Source organism: Arachis ipaensis, chromosome B09 (genome assembly GCF_000816755.2).
Source record: "Arachis ipaensis cultivar K30076 chromosome B09, Araip1.1, whole genome shotgun sequence".
Classification (NCBI taxonomy): domain Eukaryota; kingdom Viridiplantae; phylum Streptophyta; class Magnoliopsida; order Fabales; family Fabaceae; genus Arachis; species Arachis ipaensis.
Window position 1 is genome coordinate 121132693 of NC_029793.2, and position 21609 is coordinate 121154301.

At 34.2% G+C, this 21609-nt stretch overlaps 1 protein-coding gene, 1 long non-coding RNA gene and 1 pseudogene across 7 annotated transcripts; 1 reads left to right on the forward strand and 2 right to left on the reverse strand.

Moving 5' to 3' along the window:
- On the reverse strand, positions 2310-3276 carry LOC107615914 (transcription repressor MYB6-like). The gene is made up of 2 exons (XM_016317930.1): positions 3073-3276; positions 2310-2687 (listed from the first exon to the last, which is right to left on the reverse strand). Exons 1-2 carry the CDS (start codon positions 3274-3276, stop codon positions 2310-2312), a joined length of 582 nt encoding a protein of 193 aa, XP_016173416.1.
- Positions 4782-20058, reverse strand: LOC107619680. 6 transcript variants are annotated; one of them, XR_002354826.1, is made up of 5 exons: positions 19418-20058; positions 19274-19343; positions 18902-19070; positions 16550-17044; positions 16122-16421 (listed from the first exon to the last, which is right to left on the reverse strand). It is a non-coding gene; the product is annotated as an uncharacterized LOC107619680 (long non-coding RNA). The 6 variants fall into 6 exon arrangements; XR_002354827.1 differs by lacking the exons at positions 16122-16421; positions 16550-17044 and adding an exon at positions 4782-4892 and having other exon boundaries at positions 19418-20052; XR_001615742.2 differs by lacking the exons at positions 16122-16421; positions 16550-17044 and adding an exon at positions 14481-14813 and having other exon boundaries at positions 19418-20052.
- LOC107619346 overlaps positions 11916-21609 on the forward strand; it is a 30448-nt pseudogene continuing 20754 nt past the window's right edge.

Here is a 21609-nt window from a genome sequence, read left to right on the forward strand (position 1 = left end):
TTAGTGTTGACATAGGACTTAGGGATTGAAACTAACTATGCCTATTTGACTTATCTTCAATGTAAGGTTGACTAAGTAGGATTAATTCTTCATAATCATCATGTGTTTGTGGTCAATGGCTATGATAGGTAATCTTAGCTCTCAATTGCTTGCTAAGAGATTTTCTTGCAATTTAAGTTTCCTTTCCTTGCATTTAATTGCTTTTGACTTTTATTGCTTTGGTGTTTAATTTCATGCATGTTTAGTTTTCACACTCTTAGTTGAGAAATTGGGTGTTTGGGTGGAATTGAGTTGTGGATGTCCATTCCGCATAGTGTGAAAATGGCTAATTAGTTTGGTTTCCATTGACGCTAGTCTTTCACTAAGTAATTAGTGAGTTGACTAGAACTTATGGATTGAGATCAATTATGGCCTTTTGACTAATTCTCAAGGGGGATTGACTAATTTGGATTGATTCCACACAATTGCCATGTTTATGGTCCATAACTAGGATAGAAAACCTAAATTCCCCAATCCTTGTGAAGAGTTGCCATTTACATTCCTTGCATGATCATTTCCTTTCTTGCCATTTACATTTCTTGCTCTCTTGCTTTCCCAATTCCCCATGCTCTCTCTCATAGTCAATAATTGTACATTTCATTGCAACTCCTAGGGAAGATGACCCGAGGTTGAATTACTCTCGGTTATTTTGTATTGAATTTATTATTTGATTGATGTTCAATTATTGGGTTTGGACTATACTTGCAACGGACAAATTCTACTTTTAGTGTGAAAATCCAAACCCGTGCATTTGGGCTTCGTCAGAGCCAACCCAGAAAATGGAGGATTAGTCCGGCAAGGTTCCGGGGCCATGTCCTCCACAATTGCCTCAGCTACAGAATTCTTTAGAACTTCCGGCATCTTTTACTAGCATTCCTCCGAATGGCTCTTGAAGTTTTGTTGCCACCATATCAGGAATAGCACAAGTCGTTGGGTAACTCAGTGTATTATTCGGCAGCTGCATTGTTGCCTCTGGTGACCTTAGACCAACACATTGATCATTGTTTGATGTAATGAATATATCTTTTACGGGCGAGCTTTCGATAGGAGGGCTACCATGAGAAGTTGGATTTGTGCTATCTGCACTAGAGCAACTCTTTGCTCTAGGCCCCTTTGTTTCCTTCCCTACCTCCTTTATCATTAACCATTTTCTCGAGACACTTTGCTCTGGCAATTTTTGTTGTTTTTAAAACTTTAGAGGCATCTAATTCATTTTCTCTTATTTGAGGTTCGGTTGGCGAGGCTTGCTGGATGAACTTGTTTGGAGTAGAATGCTCAGGAAAGGGAAGAGGACTTGTGCTCAGAGGATTCAAAGCGAATGCTCCTTCGACACCTTGGACTGATTCAATAATACGCTTGAGCTTGGACAGGGAAAGGTTAACTTTGTTGATCTTTCGAGATGGCCAATGGGATATCCCATGCTGCCTGCAGATGCGCTTCATTGTAGTGGGGGCAAACTGCAAAGCAAAAAGATCTATATTTATATGAGTAAACTACCATTTCTATCCATAAAAGTTGAAAACGCTGATATATCTACCCATAGAAAACAAAAATTACCATTTGTACCCATAAAAAAATAGTTTTTACAAGCAAAATTATCCAAACCCTAAAAAATTAAATAAAATTCCTAAACTACTATTCTCTCTACCACTACCACTATCATCTCCTCCCCTCCCCCCTCTCCTCTCTCTCTTTCTCTCTCAATGTTCTCATCTTTTTCCTACCATTGCCACCACCACCACTAACCCATCCTCTCTCTCTCCTTCCATTTTCTGAGCTCGTCGCCGCCGCCATAATCCGTCAACTCTGCCAACTCCTTCCTCTTTCTCTTTTTCTCGCTTTCCTTCTGTGTTTTGATTCTCTCTCTCTCTCTCTCTCTCTCTCTTCTGCTTATTCAAATTCTCAACCCAGAAAAAGGGCTTCACCATCATCAACAACAACAGAACCTTCTTCAGATTCCTTGCCCCCACACTCTCTCTTACCTGCAAAATCTCTTCGAGTTGACTCATAATCCATTTGTCCCTCCTCCTGGTGTACCCCAAACCCTAACCCCAATTCCCAACTCCAATATTGGAATCGACAATCTCAGGAGATTAGGGTTTCCAGTCGAAACTGCTGTTACTACTACTACTAATATAAGCAATAACAGCAACACTATAGTTGATGCTTTTGTTATGCAGCAGGAGCTGAAGCTAAAGTTCGGGTCTTTGCCTAAGGAGGTTGAAGATTGAGTTATGGAAAGGATCGAGAAGAAAATAAAAACAGGAAACTCAAAGTGGTGAAGGGCATGGATGAGTTGGGCCACGGCCCGCCACCTCCGTCTTCGCCATCACCGTCAGCAACGAGTATCTCACCACCACCGTTGACACGGGTACGGCGACGCTGGTTCTGACGAAGCGTTTGAGTGGCTGCGCGAAGTGAGGATCGTCGATGGGGCCCATGGAGGCGCACTTGCGTTTGAGGGTGGAGTTCCAGCGGTTCTTAATGGCATTGTCGGTTCTGGCAGAAAGGAGTGGGGCTATGGTGGCCCACTTGTTGCCGAACCGAGCGTGAGCTCTGATTATGGTGTCGTCCTCTTCGAGGGTGAAGGCCCGATGCTCTACGAGTGTGGAGAGCTGGTTACACCATCGAAGCCTGCAAGACTTGCTCTAGCGAAACATTGAGAGAGAGAGAAAAGGGGGAGGAGATGATAGTGGTAGTGGTGGAGAGAAGGGTAGTTTAGAAATTTTATTTAATTTTTTAGGGTTTGGATAATTTTGCTTGTAAAAACCATTTTTTATGGATACAAATGGTAATTTCTGTTTTTTATGGGTAGATATGTCAGCGTTTTCAACTTTTATGAGTAGAAATGATAGTTTACTCTATTTATATTTATATAACAAATTAACACAAGGCCAGGTTATATTTCAGAGCATGAACATACCACCAAGGCTCTTTGCAGAACTTCAAGACTTATTGATTTCTCAGTTTTCCCACGTTTCCTCTCTGATGGCTTATTTGTGTTTTTAGTTTCTAAGGAGGGTATCTGATCACCAATACTCCCTCCATCATTATTTTCTGCAACGATGGATCTTGTGCCAATTCCTCCCTCACATTTGGTGAAGCGTCCTGTCTAACTGGAATAGATTCAAACCTCAGATGAACTCCTTCAATTGTTGCTTCAATAGTTTCAACCAAAGCATTCTGTTCAAGTTCAACACCAGAAGCAATCTTAAGGCTCTGGAAATGTTGTTTCATTATTGTCAAAGTGGATCCCAACAAAGCCTTCTGTTCGTTAAAGTCTGTGATCCTAGGTGGAAGAAAAAACTCTAATACATAGTCATCATCTCCGTTTATGTATCACTCATCTTTTTTAAAATAATAACTCTCAATCTCCTTCATGTTATTTTGGAAGAATAATGTTATATAGTTGGGTATATTTGAAAAATTATTATTATTATCATCATCATCATCAAGAAGTATCAATATTATTATCAGTAATTTATATTATTTGATAAAAATATGTCGAGTTTGTCATCAATTTCAGTATCTCATTATTATGAAAAAAATCTCCAAAACCCAGAGTGCTGATAATAATACATCTATACTAATATTAATACTAATATATTGTACTACAAAAGTTTTATATTGTAATATGTATACTAATAATTATGTCTCTAACAAAATAACAATATCAACAATTTTAAAATATATTTTTTTAAATATGTTTAAATATTTTAATTTAATTACAATTAATTAGGCATTTAATTGAATATTAAATTTTACTTTATTTAAACATAAATTTCTACTGCGTTTATCTTAATGCCTCGTCTCTTTTGACGCTTTATTTTATTTTTTTTAATAGAAAAAGCTCAACACATTAAAGTGGAGCAAACAAACAAACATAAATACATAGAACACTGTAGACAAAGCACCCAATCTCCTTGCACCTCCAGCTAGCTATCAAACACCGAAAGAATCACAACCATTTCATTCTTTGTAGCTCAACACCGTCCTTGTTTAAATGAAGTCAATACTTGCTCGTGTATTCTTGAATATTTTGTAACATGTTGAGAATAAAATTAATAGGCTATTGATAATTAGTCTATCTATCCTTATTTCTCTCAAAATATTACTAAGAAAAACAAAATAATAATTTTACCCAAAATTTTTTAAATCATTCAGTTATAGGATAAAATTATAATTTAAAAGAATAATGTTACATATCTAAGTTTTTTATTAACTAAATTCAACTAATTTGGTCTAACATTAACAAAAATCAATTATGAATAGCATTACTCCAAATTTTATTATTTAATTTGATTAGACTTGATTCATAAGAAAACTTGGATGTGTAACCTTACTTGTTGTAAAATCATTACCTTAACAGATATTCTTGATTTCGGTACAATTTTCATTCTCTTTTTGAAGTCATAATCTTGAAATATAAGATGGAATAAGTCAAAAAGAAAAATAATTATACATAGTAAAAACAATAACCATTCTAAAATTCAATATGAAAGTATGAACATATATCAAATATAAGAAAAAAAAAAAGACAATAGATAGAGAGTATATAGAAACTACACAAAAAAAAAATTAAAAAAGATAAAGACTTATGTTCTACAATATTTTTTTTTTGTCCATTTCTCTCTATTTTTACTCTTTTCGGCTAATTAGTGGCTCCTTACGATTATCTGTCTAATAAAGATTAGTATCGTAAGAGTATAGAATAAATTTTATATAAATACAAAATTATACTTACAGTTTTTAGCAATGCAAATTCAAGTGTTGCAATAATATTTGCAACTACTGGTTGATTTTCCACAGCTTTCCGTAAACACCTCTTTAGAAGTTTCCATCTTAAATCTAGGCTGCATAAATAAATATAGAGACATACAAGTGAAGTTATTTATTATACTGGATTTATCTATTATATTATATCTAGCTTCCATGACATCACATTTTATAATTGGTCGCTAACTTTAAGTTAGCGACCAACTAGTTTTAGTCTATTTTTTTGTTGGTTGCTAAATTGGTCGCTAAATTAAAAAATAGCGACCGATTTTATGACCAAAAGAACCAAAGACGAAATTTTCTATTTTTGGTTACTAAATCAGTAGCCAAACTAAAAAATAGCAACCGATTTCAGCGACTAATTTCATTTTGGTCAAAGGAAAATATTATTGGTCGCCAAATCGGTTGCTATCAGTGACCATTTTCGTTGGTCGCTAAAATCGGTCGCTGAATAAAATTGAGCGACCAAATTTTTTTTGCTCCTATAAATCTTATATCGGTCGCTAAATTAGTCGCTATTAGCGACAAATTTTTTCTGTCGCTAAAATCGGTCGCTATACTGATCATTTCTTATAATGTATTGATTAAAAAGTAATTTAGGTAATACCCTCCTACAAGTGAGAATTGTATAAATCTAATAATCGTAGCTTGAAAACATTAGTAGAAAAAAGACCCGGTGTAGAACTTTAGTAAAAAAATTTGCAAGTTGGTCTTTGAATCAGACAATATTTTTTACGAACGATATGACAGTCTACTTCAATGTGTTTGGTTCTTTCATAAAAAAATAAAATTGTTGACAATATAAGTTTCATAGAAGTGAGCATGATTTTGAAGATGTGTTCGAAATTAATGCTGAAATTGTCCTTAGAAAGTCACCTTCCAGCAGCTTATCTTCTGTTGAAGATGAAAAAAATAGGGAAAATGGATTCCATTTGGAATCTCCTATGAAGAAAGAAGAGGATGATCTAGATGAAAAAAAAGCTGGAAAAAATAGTTTAAGCTCGACGTGGAGGAGCCCAACTAGCTTATTAAGAATTAGTTAGTATTTAATAAGTGGTTTTGTTTTATATAAATTTGTAAAATAATATAATTATTATGACATGTTAATTAATTATAATTAAAAATTTTTTATATATTCCAATGATATTAACTTTAATACCTGCTAAAAGTTTTAGCTAACTAAGATACCATATTACAAAAGATTATAATTTTTAGAGATGATATGTGTATAATAAACTAATATGTTAAGAATTAGTTTAGAGTGATTAATCAAGAAATATTATTTCTATTTTCATTCTTTTATTTTCATTCTTTTTGGAGACATAGTCTTGAAATATGATACAAAATAAATTAAAATAAAAAATAATTATATATAGTAAAAAACAATAACTGTTCTAAAATTCAATATGAAAGGATAGATATGTATTAAATATAAAAAAAAAAGACAACAGATAAAGAGTACATAAAGAGTACAAAGAATACACAGAAAAAAAAAAGTTAAAAAAGATAAAGATTCACATTTTATAATACATTTTTTTGTCCATTTCTCACTATTTTTAGTCTTCTCAACTAATTAGTAGCTCTTTGTCTCCTTTCATTGTTACTTTTCTTCTAATGGTTTTACTTTTTTTTTAATTTGTATCAAAATAACAATTGAAATTAAGCATTGACATTTTTTATCAATTATTAACAAAATAATATATATATTTCAAATTTAAGAACATAACATTATATTATCTACATTCTTTAAAATAAACTCAAAATAAAAGATCTTGTAATATTTCCATGACATTCCTAGTCATCTTATAACATATAATACTTTCTTTCTTTTCTTATTTTAATTGAAGTGCTTTCAATACTAATTAATCCTACATGCATATTATTGCAGTATTAGTTCAATATAACATAGTTATAACATTTTTTTTAATTTCACTCAATAAATAAAACATAACAATTTTGTTTTAAGAAATATAAAAAAATATAGAATAAAGGTTCAAAAGCTATGTAAAACTCGGATAATTAATATATAATTAACCTACAAATTAGAATTTATTCTTGAAAATGAGAAATGAGATTTTTATGACTTAATATGATAGAGGAAATTAAAACAAGAATTTTGACACCAATTTTAAAGAAATCGACCTAAGATTGAGCCGAACGGACCAAATCGAACCAACCGGACCCATATTGGGCCCAAGGGCCCAAGCCAAGCCCTCATTCGTTAAAGAGTTTAGCACACTCTCTTCCCTCTAAACACACACACCGAATAGAAGAGGGAAGCGGGAAAAAACATGAAACCCTTGTTCCAATTCACCTCAATCTTCCATTGATCATAATTTTTGATGTGGAGCTCCGATTGACGCACCGTTGGCGGCCACGCGACCACAGTATCGAGCTCTACAAAACTCATACAAATATTCTTGAGGTAAGACACAGCTTCTTCTTCAAATTTACCGCCCTTGATTTCGAATTTCTTGGGCAAAAATGTTGAAATTGTGAGCTCCTTTGTGTTATAGGATCTAATTAACTTGAAGGGAAGGCTTGTTCTTGCTTCCTTGGTCCTTGAGTAAGGTAAGAGATCTCAAACCCTAGTGAGAATTCTGAATTTGTGCTATTGGGTATTAAGTTATTGTGTTTGGGTATGATAATTGTGGCTTAGGAAGTGTGTATGTGCATAGTGAAGCTTGATTGATATCATGGAGAGTTTGAAAAGGAGCTTTGTGCTTGGAAATCTGATTTTGGGAGCTCTGAGACATTGGAAGTTAAGGAGAAAGTGAAATTTAAAGTGTTCCAGGTTAGACGGGAATCGGCCAAGGTATGGTTTCGATTTCCTGTATCTAAAATGTAATGTGGTGTGAAAATTTAAGCTAGAGACCCTAAGATAGGATTTGAATTATTGATGTTGTTGACTGATTGTGATAAATTGTGTTGTTATGCATGTGTTTAGTGGATTGTGGAATGTGATGCGGATTAAGTTGAAAATATGTGGATAATGATAGAATGATTGTGAATGGTGATAATTATTGGTAAGGCATGTGAAGTTGTATGTGAGATTGGTGAGATTGGTGCCTCATTGGTAAGTATGCTTGGGAGTGTGATATTGATATGTGCATATGTATGATGATTGATGAAATTGGATGTTTGTTTGGAAATTGAGATAGGGAAGGATGATTTTGAAGTGAATTATTGAATTGAGCTTGGTTAAATATGGAAGAATTGGTGGGTTAAGGGTTGAATGAGGTTCGAAAATGATGTTGGAATGGTTGAGTTTTGGTTGATTTTGAATGAAATTGGGAAGTGAATGTTTTGGAAAAGTTGAGGTTTACGAAAATGGTAAAAATGAAATTTTGTTGAACTTCAACGAATCATATCTCAAGCTATTATTTTTGGAATTTAATGCTTTTTATATCAAAAGAAAGATAATTTCATAAGCTTTAAAATGGTTTAAATTTGGTTGAAATCTGAATTCTATAGAAGGAGATATGATTATTGAAAGTTTGGGCCTGAAATCTGAATTCTGCAAATTCTGCAGAATTTGTGATTTCTGGTTTGTGTGCGCACACACACCCTGTGGAATTCTGGACCTGTGCGCACGCACACACTTGTGCGTACGCACACGCAGGGAAGTGGCTACGGCTGGGAGTGCCAGCACACCCTATGCGTGCACACAAACCATAGGGTCTTTGCAAACTGTGCGTACGCACACGTTGGGAATGACATTATGTTGGTGACGCTAGCACACCTTGTGCGCGCACTCAACAATGGAGATTTCACTTTCTGTGCGTATGCACAAGCCTGTGCGCATGCACACTTTTTAAAAATACTTCTGGGCGTGCGCACGCACACCCCTGTGCGTACGCACACGACCCTGTTCTTTTCTAAAACTTTTGTTTTCAAGTCTTTCACATTCCCAACAAGCTTGCGACCTTCCGAGACGCTGTTTTAGGCTTATAAACCTCCGTTTTCATCTTTTAAATCTTAAATTAATGTAAAACACCTAGTGATTGAGAGGAAGCTAGGGAAGGGGGTAACTTGTGGATGAAGAAAGGGAATATTATAATGGTTATGGCTGGTTATGAATTATAATTTATAAGCCGGGTGGCTGAGATGAATGTTAAAGTATGACTGTGATTGAATGCATATATGCTGAATTGTTGATTATTGTAATTTTTTGCACTCCACCTATCTGAGATACGAGTTTTTCTGGGTTGAAGCAGTGGCTAGTCACCATGTGCTCCAGGTGAAGACTCGATACTCTGCTGACCCTATGTCGTAAATGTGACCGGACACTGTGAAAGTTTCGGAGGAGCTCGCCCCCGTGAATATACACCAGTGAGGGTGTTAGATATAAATTTATGAATATGTTGTTGATGACTCGAGTTGGGGATGCACGACAGAGGGACAGTTCAATGGTTAGCTACCAGGACTTGTCGGGTTGGCTTTATAACCGACAGATGAGACTCATCTGCCACTAGGATAGGCATGCATCATATGCATTATATGTAATTTGTTTGGAATGCCTAATTGATTGCATTATTACTTGCTAATTGCCTAATTAGTTAGATTGAAGACCCTTAAGTTAATTGCCTACTTTTACATTTCTCATGGTTTAGTATATTTATACGTTTTGATTATAACTGGAAGTTCTAGGATTGCCTTCGGCTTTCCCAAGACATTACATGTTAGATATTTGGGCACTGTTACCATGCTGAGAACCTCCGGTTCTCACCCATGTGAATTTTGTGGTTTTCAGATGCAGGACGTGAGGTTCCTCGCTGAGGCATGCTGGAGACTTCTATTTTTGGCGAAGATCCTTAGCTCTCGGGATTTTATTTTAGTTCTATGTACTTGTTTAGATACTTATATTCCCCACTGTATATATATATATATATATATGTATTTTGTATTAACTCCTCTTAGAGGTTATTTTGGAGAAACATGTTCTGTATATTGTCTTTTGGGTTATTTTGGGTAGTTCCTCTATATATGTATGTATACCCTTATATGCTCGGACCGGTTATCTTCGCAAACTGAGTCTTGAGCCTTAATTTGTATTGTTGGCACTCTCTTGTATATCTTCTCATGTTAGCTTACCCTATATCTGTTTCGTTTACGTTACCGATGTTGCGCTTTTCGATTTACCGGTTTTGATTTACCCATTTTTCTTCAAAGGCTCCTAGTTATAAATATTTTTCACACTACTATACGTACTAAATTTTATTTCTAAAGGTCGTAATACCTTCCTACCTCTTTCTTATGACTTAAACATAAGACTCTGTGTGATAGGGTGTTATATGGAGAGATACAAAATCTGAAAGCTACTCTAATAAGATTTTGTTTCCGTTAATTCAATTATTTTCATTCAAAATTCACAATTCTGATACCATTGCAAACACAATTAGAATAGGTTAATGAATTTTACAAGAAATCATCTCTGTCATTACAAATAGTATGTCATTTGAATTCTACCTTAATACAATACCTATGGTAGAAAGTGCTGAAGAATTTGAACATATAACAGATGGACTCACTCGACGAGGTTGTTATCAGTCAATCAATTTTCGAGAATATGAAAAACTCCACTAGTTTTGATGAGGTATGGTAATAAACTGATTAAAATTTTTTTTGTGTGTTTTTATGTGCATTTATAATTATATTTTACTAACTAAGTTCATACACATAACATTCATACGTTTATATACATAACATCCATAATTACATCCAACTAACATCTAAAAATTAAATTTATGTTTATTAGATATTTTATCCATACACATATCATTTTTTAGTTATTGCTTAAGTAATTATAAAATTAACACAGATGTTTTTAAATTTTATCATAATTGAATTTAAAAAACGTCAAATTCTTAAATTAGTTTATTTAATTGATAAATTTACTCATAACATCTATAAATTCATACAAATAACATCCATAATTTCATAGAGGAATGCTAGGTAGCCAAAGAATAATTACAATATAAAAATATCACGTAAAAATTCTCATTCTCTTGATAAGCAAGTGATATACACCTCCTTATCACTTATTCTCCTTATCACCTACCATTTTGCTGCATGTTTGAAGTCATTAATGTTCTTTCCAAAATCAATTTCAGTTTCTCCCAAATCAAATTCCTAACATCTCTCAATTACATTATTATCTATTAAAATGCAATAATTCTCTGCAAAAATTATAGAAGTTAAATTAAAAATTTTTAACAACTTCTACTATATAATTTATATTTTACATATAAACTATTAAAAAATAAAAAATAAAATATAAAATATAAACAAACATTAAAAAATAAATTTTTAAAAATAATTATGAACTCGTCATATTAAAATCAATAAATAAGCATACATACGAATATTAAATAAAAATATTAAAATAATTAAAATCATGACCTATTAGTACACATATGAGATAATTTGAAGAATACAATAAGACGTATAGTTTAAAATTTGATAATATTGATTATAAAAATTTATTAATTATAGACATCATATGTATGAAATAATGAAAATTATGAGTACAAAATTATGGATGTTATTAATATGAAATTCGAAAAAATTTGGTAACCAAAAAGTTTCAGCCATAATTAGCCAAAACTTTCTATAATATACTTCATTTACATCATTTAATAACAGTTTTATTTTTTAGTCCACTCTCTTATCATTCCACTTATCATATTTTTATCAACTCCATTTATTAATGATATTAATTATAATATCATATTCCTTACTATTAGACATTCTTGTAATCAATACTTAATATTCTCTTTTATAAATTAATTTTTATATTTAAAAATATAATAAAGATTAATAATGATAATTAATAACGGTTATGATTTATCATTGTAATTGATTCTTATTCTGCTCTTTCGCCTAATGGAGATACGATAATATCACATAAATTCAATAATTGTAATTGATTATTATCATAAACGCTTTTTTGTTTTATTATTATTATTATTATCGTTTTTTATTGTAATTTATATTTTATATTTTATTTTTTATTTTTTAATAGTTTATATGTAAAATATAAATTATATAGTAGAAGTTGTTAAAAATTTTTAATTTAACTTCTATAATTTTTGCAGAGAATTATTACATTTTAATAGATAATAATGTTATTGAGAGATGTTAGGAAACTGAAATTGATTTTGGAAAAAATATTAATGACTTCAAACATGCAGCAAAATGGTAGGTGATAAAGAGAATAAGTGATAAAGAGGTGTATATCACTTGCTTATCAAGAGAATGAGAATTTTTACATGATATTTCTATATTGTAAGGAAAAGTATACGTTACCAAGAGAGAGTCTGCCAATTATTACCAACACAAATTAAAAAAAATTAAAATAAATTTATATGGCTTAATTAGGTTTAATGTGGGGTCGATGAAAATTTTTTTGAAAAAGTAAGGAAACGGTAACCGTGCATCAGGTGAGTAGAAACTTGACAGAGAAACCCAATATCCCAACCCTTTCACGCAACCCTATTCCTAATAATCATCGCCGAACGTATCTCGTACCATTGTCCAAAATTTTCAGTCTCTTTTCCCAACCTCTTCCCCTTCGACGCCGTTCATTCCCTCCTGCACGTGGTCACGCCGCCGTCAACCAAGGTTAGCACTGCTAGAACGCCGGTCGTTGACCCAAACAGCGCGCTTCGAGGTCACAACTGCGCCACGAAAACGCATTGACTCAACAACTCACGTCACTATTGGAGACCATCTCTGCACCGCCGGTTCTCTACATCTCATCTTTCTTCGCCACAGTGCACGGAGGAGTTGAAGACCCATCCTAGCGCGGAGAGCGCGGCCCCTGTTCTGCTCGTGGAATCCAAGCCATCACCGCTTACAACCTCGCCACCTAGTCGCCATGCCATACAGAGTTGGTGGTTATAAACATTTCTTATGAGATAGATAAATACACGATGATTCTTCTATTTGTGTTTTTATAGGGAAAAAATTGAATATATCTTTTGTGTCTTTTTATTATTAGTCAATGTATAATTTGTCCTGTTGTAGAAGGTTTCGAAATGTGTCAACGTATAATTTGTTTTTGGATATATCCAGTGCTGATTCCTGTAGAGTAGGAGCCATGTCTTGTGATGATGAGTAAAACATTAGAAGTACTCCCAGTAACTGAATATTACCTTGTATGTGTCTTAAAAAAATTTTTGGTTTGTTGCTTGATCTTTAAGTTGAATATGCATAGTTGATTGTTGTAAAAAATTAGTTAGATCGTTTTAATTTGTTTGTAATGGGTTGTGTTTTGGTTTATGAAAAGTATAGATTTAAGAAAAATATATTTAGTTACTACTTATAGTACTTGCTAACGAAGCCTAATTGAAAAAATAAATGGTTACAACATGGATAATTGAATCCTGTGAAGTAATTTTTGTTCTTAATTCTTTTTTTTTTAATTTACACTTAAGTTTATATACAGTTGTAAAAGGTTTTGAAATGAGTCAATGTATAATTTGTTTTTGGATATGTCCGGTGCTAATTCTGTAGAGTAGGAATAATGTCTTGTGATGATGAGTAAAAAATTAGAAGTACTCACTGAATGTTACCTTGGATGTGTCTTAAAAAAATTTGGTTTGTTGCTTGATTTTTAAATTGAATATACATAGTTGATTGTTGTTGAGTAAACAAAAAATAATTAGTTGGATTGTTTTAATTTGTTTGTAATGGATTATGTTTTGGTTTATGAAGAGTATAGGTTTAAGACAAGTATATTCAGTTACTACTTAGAGTATTTGCTAATGAAGCCTAATTGAATTGAAAAAATAAATGGTTACAACATGGATGATTGAATTCTGTGAAGTAATTCCTATGCTTAATTTTTTTTTAATTTACACTTAGGTTTATATCGAGATTTTTAAATAATTGATTGCTTTACGGGCCAATGAGCGACCATTGTAAAGGAGTCAAATCAATTTAAAATTGTTGCGTCTTGTGATCGAATTTAGTTTATATGGAATGTTCCAAAAAGATTTTTCCGTACTCAGATTGATTATTTTACTATACATATAGGTTAATTAAGTGGCTTAGGAAAAAAATTGGTTTATGACCTGTGTGTTCAATTACTGCTTAGAGTATCATTTTAAGAAACCTAAAAAATAAATATTAACAACATGGATCATAAAATCTTGTTAATCAATTGATGTGGTCAAAATCGGAGTCATAAATACATTGAATTTTACGATGAGTTTTTTTTTATATAATTGTTTGGTTTATGATCCAAGGAGTGACAAATACAATGATGCATTTTCAATTTTAAATTGGTGTGTCTTGTGATCAAATTTAGCTTTTAAGGAATATTCCTAAAAGGTTTTACCTACTCAAAATTGATTCTATTATATATATATATATATATAGCTGGTTTCTAGTTGTCCTCATTTAGCTGGTTTTGAATAATTTGATTGTCATGAAAGTAAACCTTCATATAATTAGAAAAGTGTGCACGCATATACGATAGTTGTGTCTTCAGTATTTTTTTTATTCTTTGATTAACAGAATTTGATAGTTAAATTACTCCTTGGCTTGTTATTGGTTAACGTGTGTTTATCTAGGTACAGAAAATACAAAACATGAAGCTTGGTCCTTGTTCTAATTGTTTGAACGTGTGTCTATTTGAATTCACCTACAAAATTTCAAGGTTGTAACAAATGTGACACCCTCACGTGGTATTTTGTGATTAGTCTATTTACTGGTGTTCCTTTATATAATATACAAATGAACTGGCATTCTTTTGTTGCACATTTATATCCATTTGACAGTGACTTTCACATGCAGGACACCATTAAGTTATATAGGTTGGAAATAATGTTTGACATCATCCTAATGTCACAAAAATTTAGCCATTAGAGATGCTTTGAATGCCCTTGACAGTCGTGCTCGACCTCCTGTGCGCCGCAACCAACCCAGGAACAAACGTAACGAGGTTAGGACACCATTCACAGCACCTGACACCAAGAGCATGCTTCAGCGAGCTGCAGAAAAGCCGAAGAAAAAGACCATCAAAAGGAGCTAAACATGGGAAGATAAAGTCTAAAGGCTTCATGTTACTTCCTTGTTTACCTAGGGCGGGGATATCCACACATTATGTGTTATATACTATTGAGACTATTTATTTTCCTTGTTGTACACAAAGTGATTGTGTCTTTTGACAAACTTTATTGGTTAATTCAACGATAATGCATGTAATGTGGATGTGAATCTTGTCTTTTATACTCTGATTTGTAGTAATTTTGTGCACAGGCTCAACACCTTATGCGTTTTGAAGTATTTTTATTTCTAGTGACTAATCTTATTGAGGTTCCAGTATGTTGATCCTGGATGTTTCTACATATGTTATTCATGTGTTGTTAGTCTTGTATTGTTCGTAGGTGACTGAAAATGGAACTATTTTCTGATTGAAATGTCTTCATATGGATGTGTCTTCTGCATTATGTGTATATGTTTTGTGTATATGTTAGTCGTGTAATGTTGGCAGGTGTGTCTTCTCACAGATGTGGCTTATGATGGAAGTGTCTTTTGCCGATGTGACATTAGAGATTTGTTTAACTAAGGATGTGTCTTCCGAGGGAAGTTTCTTCCTCCCGTGACTTCTTTGGAGGCATCCTCATGTGGATGTGTCTTCTATATTATGTGTCTATGTTAGTCGTGTAATGTTGGCAGGTGTGTCCTTTCACAGATGTGTCTTATGATGGAAGTGTCTTTTGCCAATATTTCTTTCGGATTTTGTTAACCTAAGGATGTGTCTTCCGAGGAAAGTGTCTTCTTCCAATGACTTCTTTGGAGGCATCCTATGTTGGATGCGTCTTTAGCTGGAGGTGTCTTATGCGAATGTGTCTTTCGAAGGTTGTGTCTAATTTCATGAAATCGATAATCGAGGACATATCACCAACAAAGATAACCATCAATCCTTCGACACTCAACAAAACTCTTCCAACAACCACTTATCTATTGATAACACCAAATAATAAACAACTAAAACTAAACTCATATAATACAACACTATCCATTTTCATATCTATGAAACAAAAATTTATCAAAGTTGCTAACATCAATTCAAACTGGTGCACAAAAAGAATAATAAACCACATCAAATGTAGAAAAAAAAGAATCATTCTAGCATAATTGAAAGAAAAAATATCCAAACCAATTGTAATTAAACAAATGAAATCACAATCCTTTCAACAAAGCTTATTACTGTTAATAACTCAAAGATTAAAAAAAAAAGTTGCAAATAGACATAATCAAATGTACTACTAACACACAAATTACAATGTCCACACGTTGTGTGTCATCTTCACTCAGGGATGGGACATTAACGTCGGTGGAATTAGGATGATCACTCATATCACATGTAGTGTCGTACGATGCTTCTTCACAAATTGATTGATCCATCAACGTAATTTGGTCCACTCGCCTCCAACGGAAACACGTACACCTTACTCCGACGGATTTTAAAAACTATTTGTCAATGAGAGTGGTTGTTCACGTTACCAGTGACCTTTGAGGGCTGTTCACCTTGATCCTATGGTGTTGGAAGGCTATGGCTATGGCTCAATGTGCATCCACGTCAACGATAACACCTATGGTGGGTGCAATATAGTTGCGTATAATGGCTTTATCTCTCATGGGAAGCGCAGGGTCAAAAATATAATACTCAGAATTAGAAACCTATACAAGCACCTAATTTAGATCTCAAATATCCACTAACCTCGTAGTGTTGCAGTGGTGCCCAAGGGAAGACACGCTTCTACTTGGGCTTATCCGCCAGTGAACGAGTGGCGCTTGGTGGCAGGAGCGAATCCAGAAAGCCACGGAGTTTCTAGCGAACCCACATAGCCCTATGAATCCAGCCGCGGCTTGTGGAGAGTCCATGCTGGGTTGCTGCGTCTTGTACAAGGCCGGACAGTCAGATGCATCTTCGAGGCACCTCCGATGAGCACATGCAACAGACCAAGCGGCTTCACGGCAACTATCGGACCGTACTCTCGACGTTGTGGTCTGGTGGTCTACCGGCGTTGACTTTCTCTTGACGGCGGAGACGGCAACAAAGGATTCTATTTGGCGCTGGATGCGGATAAGGGGGGTTGGGAGAGATGGTCCACCATCAGTCAATTTGGGGGTATGGTAATTTAGGTTAACGTGGTAAATTAGGTTTAAACTGTAACACCTCACTATCAGAAGTCACGTTTCCGGCTGCGCTACCCTGATAGCAAGAAGTATTACGACTACTTTACATACTAAATATTAAAGTAGGAGCCTGTGACTCGACATTGTATTGCAGATTTCTTTGAAACCCGGAAATAAATACTTTATCTTAAAAAAATACAAGCAAGCATACATTCATATACAAAACTCCTTACATAATATCTCATAATATAATATACATATAAAACATACAACTCCTATCCCTCTTACAAACTTGTAATAGCAAAGACGAGGGAAGAAAATAATCTAATTAACACAACAGCATATAAACCAAACGCAGTATAACTCTTCTTAATGCCTCTTCATCTGGTTCCTGAAAAGGTAAAGCTGTAGGGGGTGAGAACCTAACCACACGGTCTCACCACAGAGTTTCAAAGTTGTCATAAGAAGATATCTAATAAGAAAATTATTTTCCAAACTTAGTGATTATCTTTGCCTTATGAATCTTTTAAAAATCAATAGGTAATCGTTCAAAACCTTTTCGAAGAGACAATGTTTAATCTTTCAGAAATCCGAAACATTTCCTTTCTTATAAGAAAATCTCAATCAGAAACCAACCACGCAATCAAACAACACAATCATTAATTTAGCACCAAAATTCATTCTCAAATGTAGCACGCCAGGACAAACACAGGCAAGACAGACAAGGAAAGCACAAGTAGGTAGCAGTTACAGCAAATAGTTCAAGTAGCAGTTAAGAACAGTTTAACAATTAGGCAAACCAAAACAAGTTCAAACCCAAACAAAGCATACAAATGCATATGATGCATGCCTGTCCTATGGCTGATGAGGCTCATCTGTCGGTTATCCAGCCAACCCGACAAGTCTGAATTGTCCTTAGACTGTCCCCCGACGTGCATCCCCAAGAGTCTATGCATAGATTTTTCTCAAATAATCAATATTGCTCAATGGGGGTAACATTCCCGGGAATTTATATAGTGCCCGGTCACACTTACGTCGTAGGGTCAACAGAGTATCGAGTTTTCAACCTGGTACACGTGGTGGCAAGCCACGGTACTTTATCCAGGGAACCTTGTATCTCAGATAATTCAATTTCATAAGCCATATAAATAATTCATTCAACATTCATCAATGTTTAAGTCATTCTCAACATCATCATCATTCATCAATCCATATCTTATTTTCAAATTCATTCAAAATCATGTTTCAAAGAAAATCCTCATCGTCCTTCTTTCCATTCCGTTCACTAACAATTTTCAATCCAAAACATAACTCTTCCTTTGATAATTGAAGTAATCTTAAATCATATAATAATAATGCTTAAAATTAACCCTTTTTAAAATAACTACTTCAAATGAAACTTCTAATTTTATAAAATTTCGGCAGCACCTCTTCTAAAACTCGGATTCTGCCACCCTTTTCGGGTCCCATCCAAACATTTCTCAAACCTTTTCTCAACCATTTTCCAAAATTCAACCAATTCCAATATCAAATTATTTTCAAAGCGAATTAATGCCAATAATAAATCTCTTTTGAAAATCAATCCAGCTCAAATACTAAATCATTTATAAAGTCAGACTAATTCAAAATTAACCCGTTTCCAAAATTAATTCAGTTTCATATTCCAAATCATTTCCAAAGCCGATTCGTTTACATTATCAAAAATAGCTTCAAAACCAAGAAAGCCATTTTTCATAATAATCAACTAAATAACCTTTCAAACTAATTTCTTTTCAGCAATCACAAACTACTCAAGCAATCAAGCAATCAGTCATTCAGTCCAGCAAACAACCACATTTATAAGACAATCATAATCACAGACATATGTTTCTCACATTAATATCTATTTATAACAACTCTGTAAGGTAAAATAGATTTTAAGAAGAACCCCTACCTCGATGTCGCAATCGCATAATTTAACACAACAGTCCCGCTTAGTTTAAACTCACAGAAGCAGTGGCGATTCCAACACAACAGGGACGATGGCAGCATCACCAACTCCGATTTCGCTCACAACAACAACAATAGATTCGAATTTGATGGAATCAAACGCATAAACAACTCTGAAAATTCAAAGTGACACCAAAACTAGAATGGAATTAAAACCATAACAAAAGATAAATGAGACCAAGGCAGTTCAGAGTATAAAAGTGAAACAGAGTCAAGAGAAAGGCTAAAACTAAGGCAGTGACACTAAACTTGAATTGGGGCAAGTCAACAGCAGCGATAGCAATACAAAATTGAACCAGAGCAGTGACGGTAATACCTCCGGCAGCGAGAAAATAACTGGGTTCGCCTCTAATGGTGGTGGTGGCAACGAATTCCGACGACGACAACTGTAACAAACATGCAACGACAATAAAGCTTCTGGAATCTCAAGAGAAACGAAACCCAAAGCTTAAAACCTTACCGGCAGTGCTTTTTTCGGCGACGGCAGCGGATTTTAAGGGGCGGAAGCTCAGTCCAGAAACTTCGGTGACTCAGCAGCAGCGGCGGTGGCTCCCCGCCTTCTCTTCTGTTCACATCTCCTCTCTCTCGGACCAGATCGGTGGCGGCTGGGTCGTCAACGACGGCGGAGGATCTCAACGGTGACGGCGCATGCAGATCGGCGTCGGCAGCAGCTTCTGACGACGACTGGAGCTTCGGCGACAACTATGGTTCTCCCCGGTGGCGATGGACCCAAAGGCGGCGACGATCACCCGCGCAGCAGTAGCAGCCCGCGATGATGACGGTGGCGGCGGCTCTGCACGGTGACGACAAAAGCTTCGAGGAGAGTGACCCGCGGCCTCCTCTCCTTCGTGTCTCTGTTTTCGGCGGCGACGCAGTGTGGTGGCGGCGTGATGGATGGTGGTGATGCCGCAGGTGAGACGACGGTGGTGGCGCGACAGCTCCTCCTCCCCTGGCGTTCTCCCTCTCTCACGGTCTCCCTCTTCTCTTCCCTCTCATTTCCCTTTTCTGTTTCCCCCCTTTTCTTTTCTTGTTGAGGTTTCTGTGAGTGAGGGGTGAGGGTGAGTGAGTGACGGTGAGAAGTGGGTGTGGGTAGGGATTAGATAAAATTAGGATTAGAGTTAAATTTGGGGATATTAGGGTTAATTAGGGTAGTTTAGGTAATTTTAATAAAATTAGGAGTATAGAGTATTAATTAAAAATCTAATTTAATCCTTTAAGCTTATTTTCAAAATATTATAGGATCAATTCCAAGAAGAGGAAGCTGAATGGAGTTCTTGTAAGAACAAAGGCAAACCAAATCAGCAGTTTGAATGGCTTTGCACTTTGCAGCACTGAGAAGATGGATTAACTGTGCTTTTGGTTTTCACTGATGGCATGCTTTTGCAGCAGTTTGAATTGCTCATCCCTCTATCCCTTTGGAAACGTGATGACAGCCTAATCCAGCTGTTGAGGACCTCAACCCTTAAGTGGGACCCATATCTCCCTTATCATATTCATATATGGTTATATACTCTCCTTTAAATAAATAAATAAATAAATAAATGTATTAAGATTGTAAATCTTGAGATAACATGATTAACATCCAATCAAGATGTCATAACCTATGTTATTAATTTAGTAAATTATTTTTCCTACCTTCTCTTCATAGAAACTTAATTGAATAAATTAGCTTATGCCATTTACTCGCTTGTATTATTGAAAAATATTTTATTCTTCTAATAAATTTTTTAAAATGTTCTTTTTAGTTCTAAATAAAACATTCATCTGATACAAAAAAAGAAAAGAAAAAGTCAGCATTCATCAAAGTAATTTAAAAGCTAATTAGATTATTTTTTTTATGCTAGTTTTAAGGTTAATTTTATTTTGAATTCTATTAAATTTTATATTATACATAGTGATTTACAACTAAAAATAAGATTTATCATTTTAATATTTAGTCTCAAATTAATTAAAATACACGTATGCAAATTGCTCCACTATATATACTGGGCGTTCATGCAAGTTTTTTTCATAAAACAATAGTTGAATAATATAGTATTATTAAAGATGAGAGTGGCAGTGGTGGGTGGTGGAATAAGTGGATTGGTTTCAGCATATGTGTTGGCCAAAGAGGGAGTGAATGTGACTCTTTACGAAAAAGAAGATTATTTGGGAGGTCATGCAAAAATTGTGAATGTTGAGGGTCTTGATTTGGATCTTGATTTTATGATCTTCAACCGGGTAAGTGCTCAATTTTCATTGCCTCTCCCTCCCTCCCCCCATCTTCAATTCCAACTACTTTTACATTATTGTTATTATGCCTGAATTTGAATGAATGCTGAACCATTCTCAAAGAAATTATTTTAATTACTTGGTTAGTTCTTAGCTACTGTTTTATTGCCATCCAATAAAATTAGAATAATACAAGTAAAATTAGCATGACACGCACAAATCAAAAAATGATATTAGAATTAGTGTCCAAATTAATATGTCAATAAAATCGTTGGGAAACGTTAAAGTGTGAATATTTTTTTAAACAATACTATATATACGATGAATAAAATTTATTATTTTTTGTCAATATTTAATTAATTCTAAACACTAAAAACTAAATTTTAAATTTTAAATTTAATAATTTAAAAATAAAATATTAATTTAAAGTGTTAACTAATA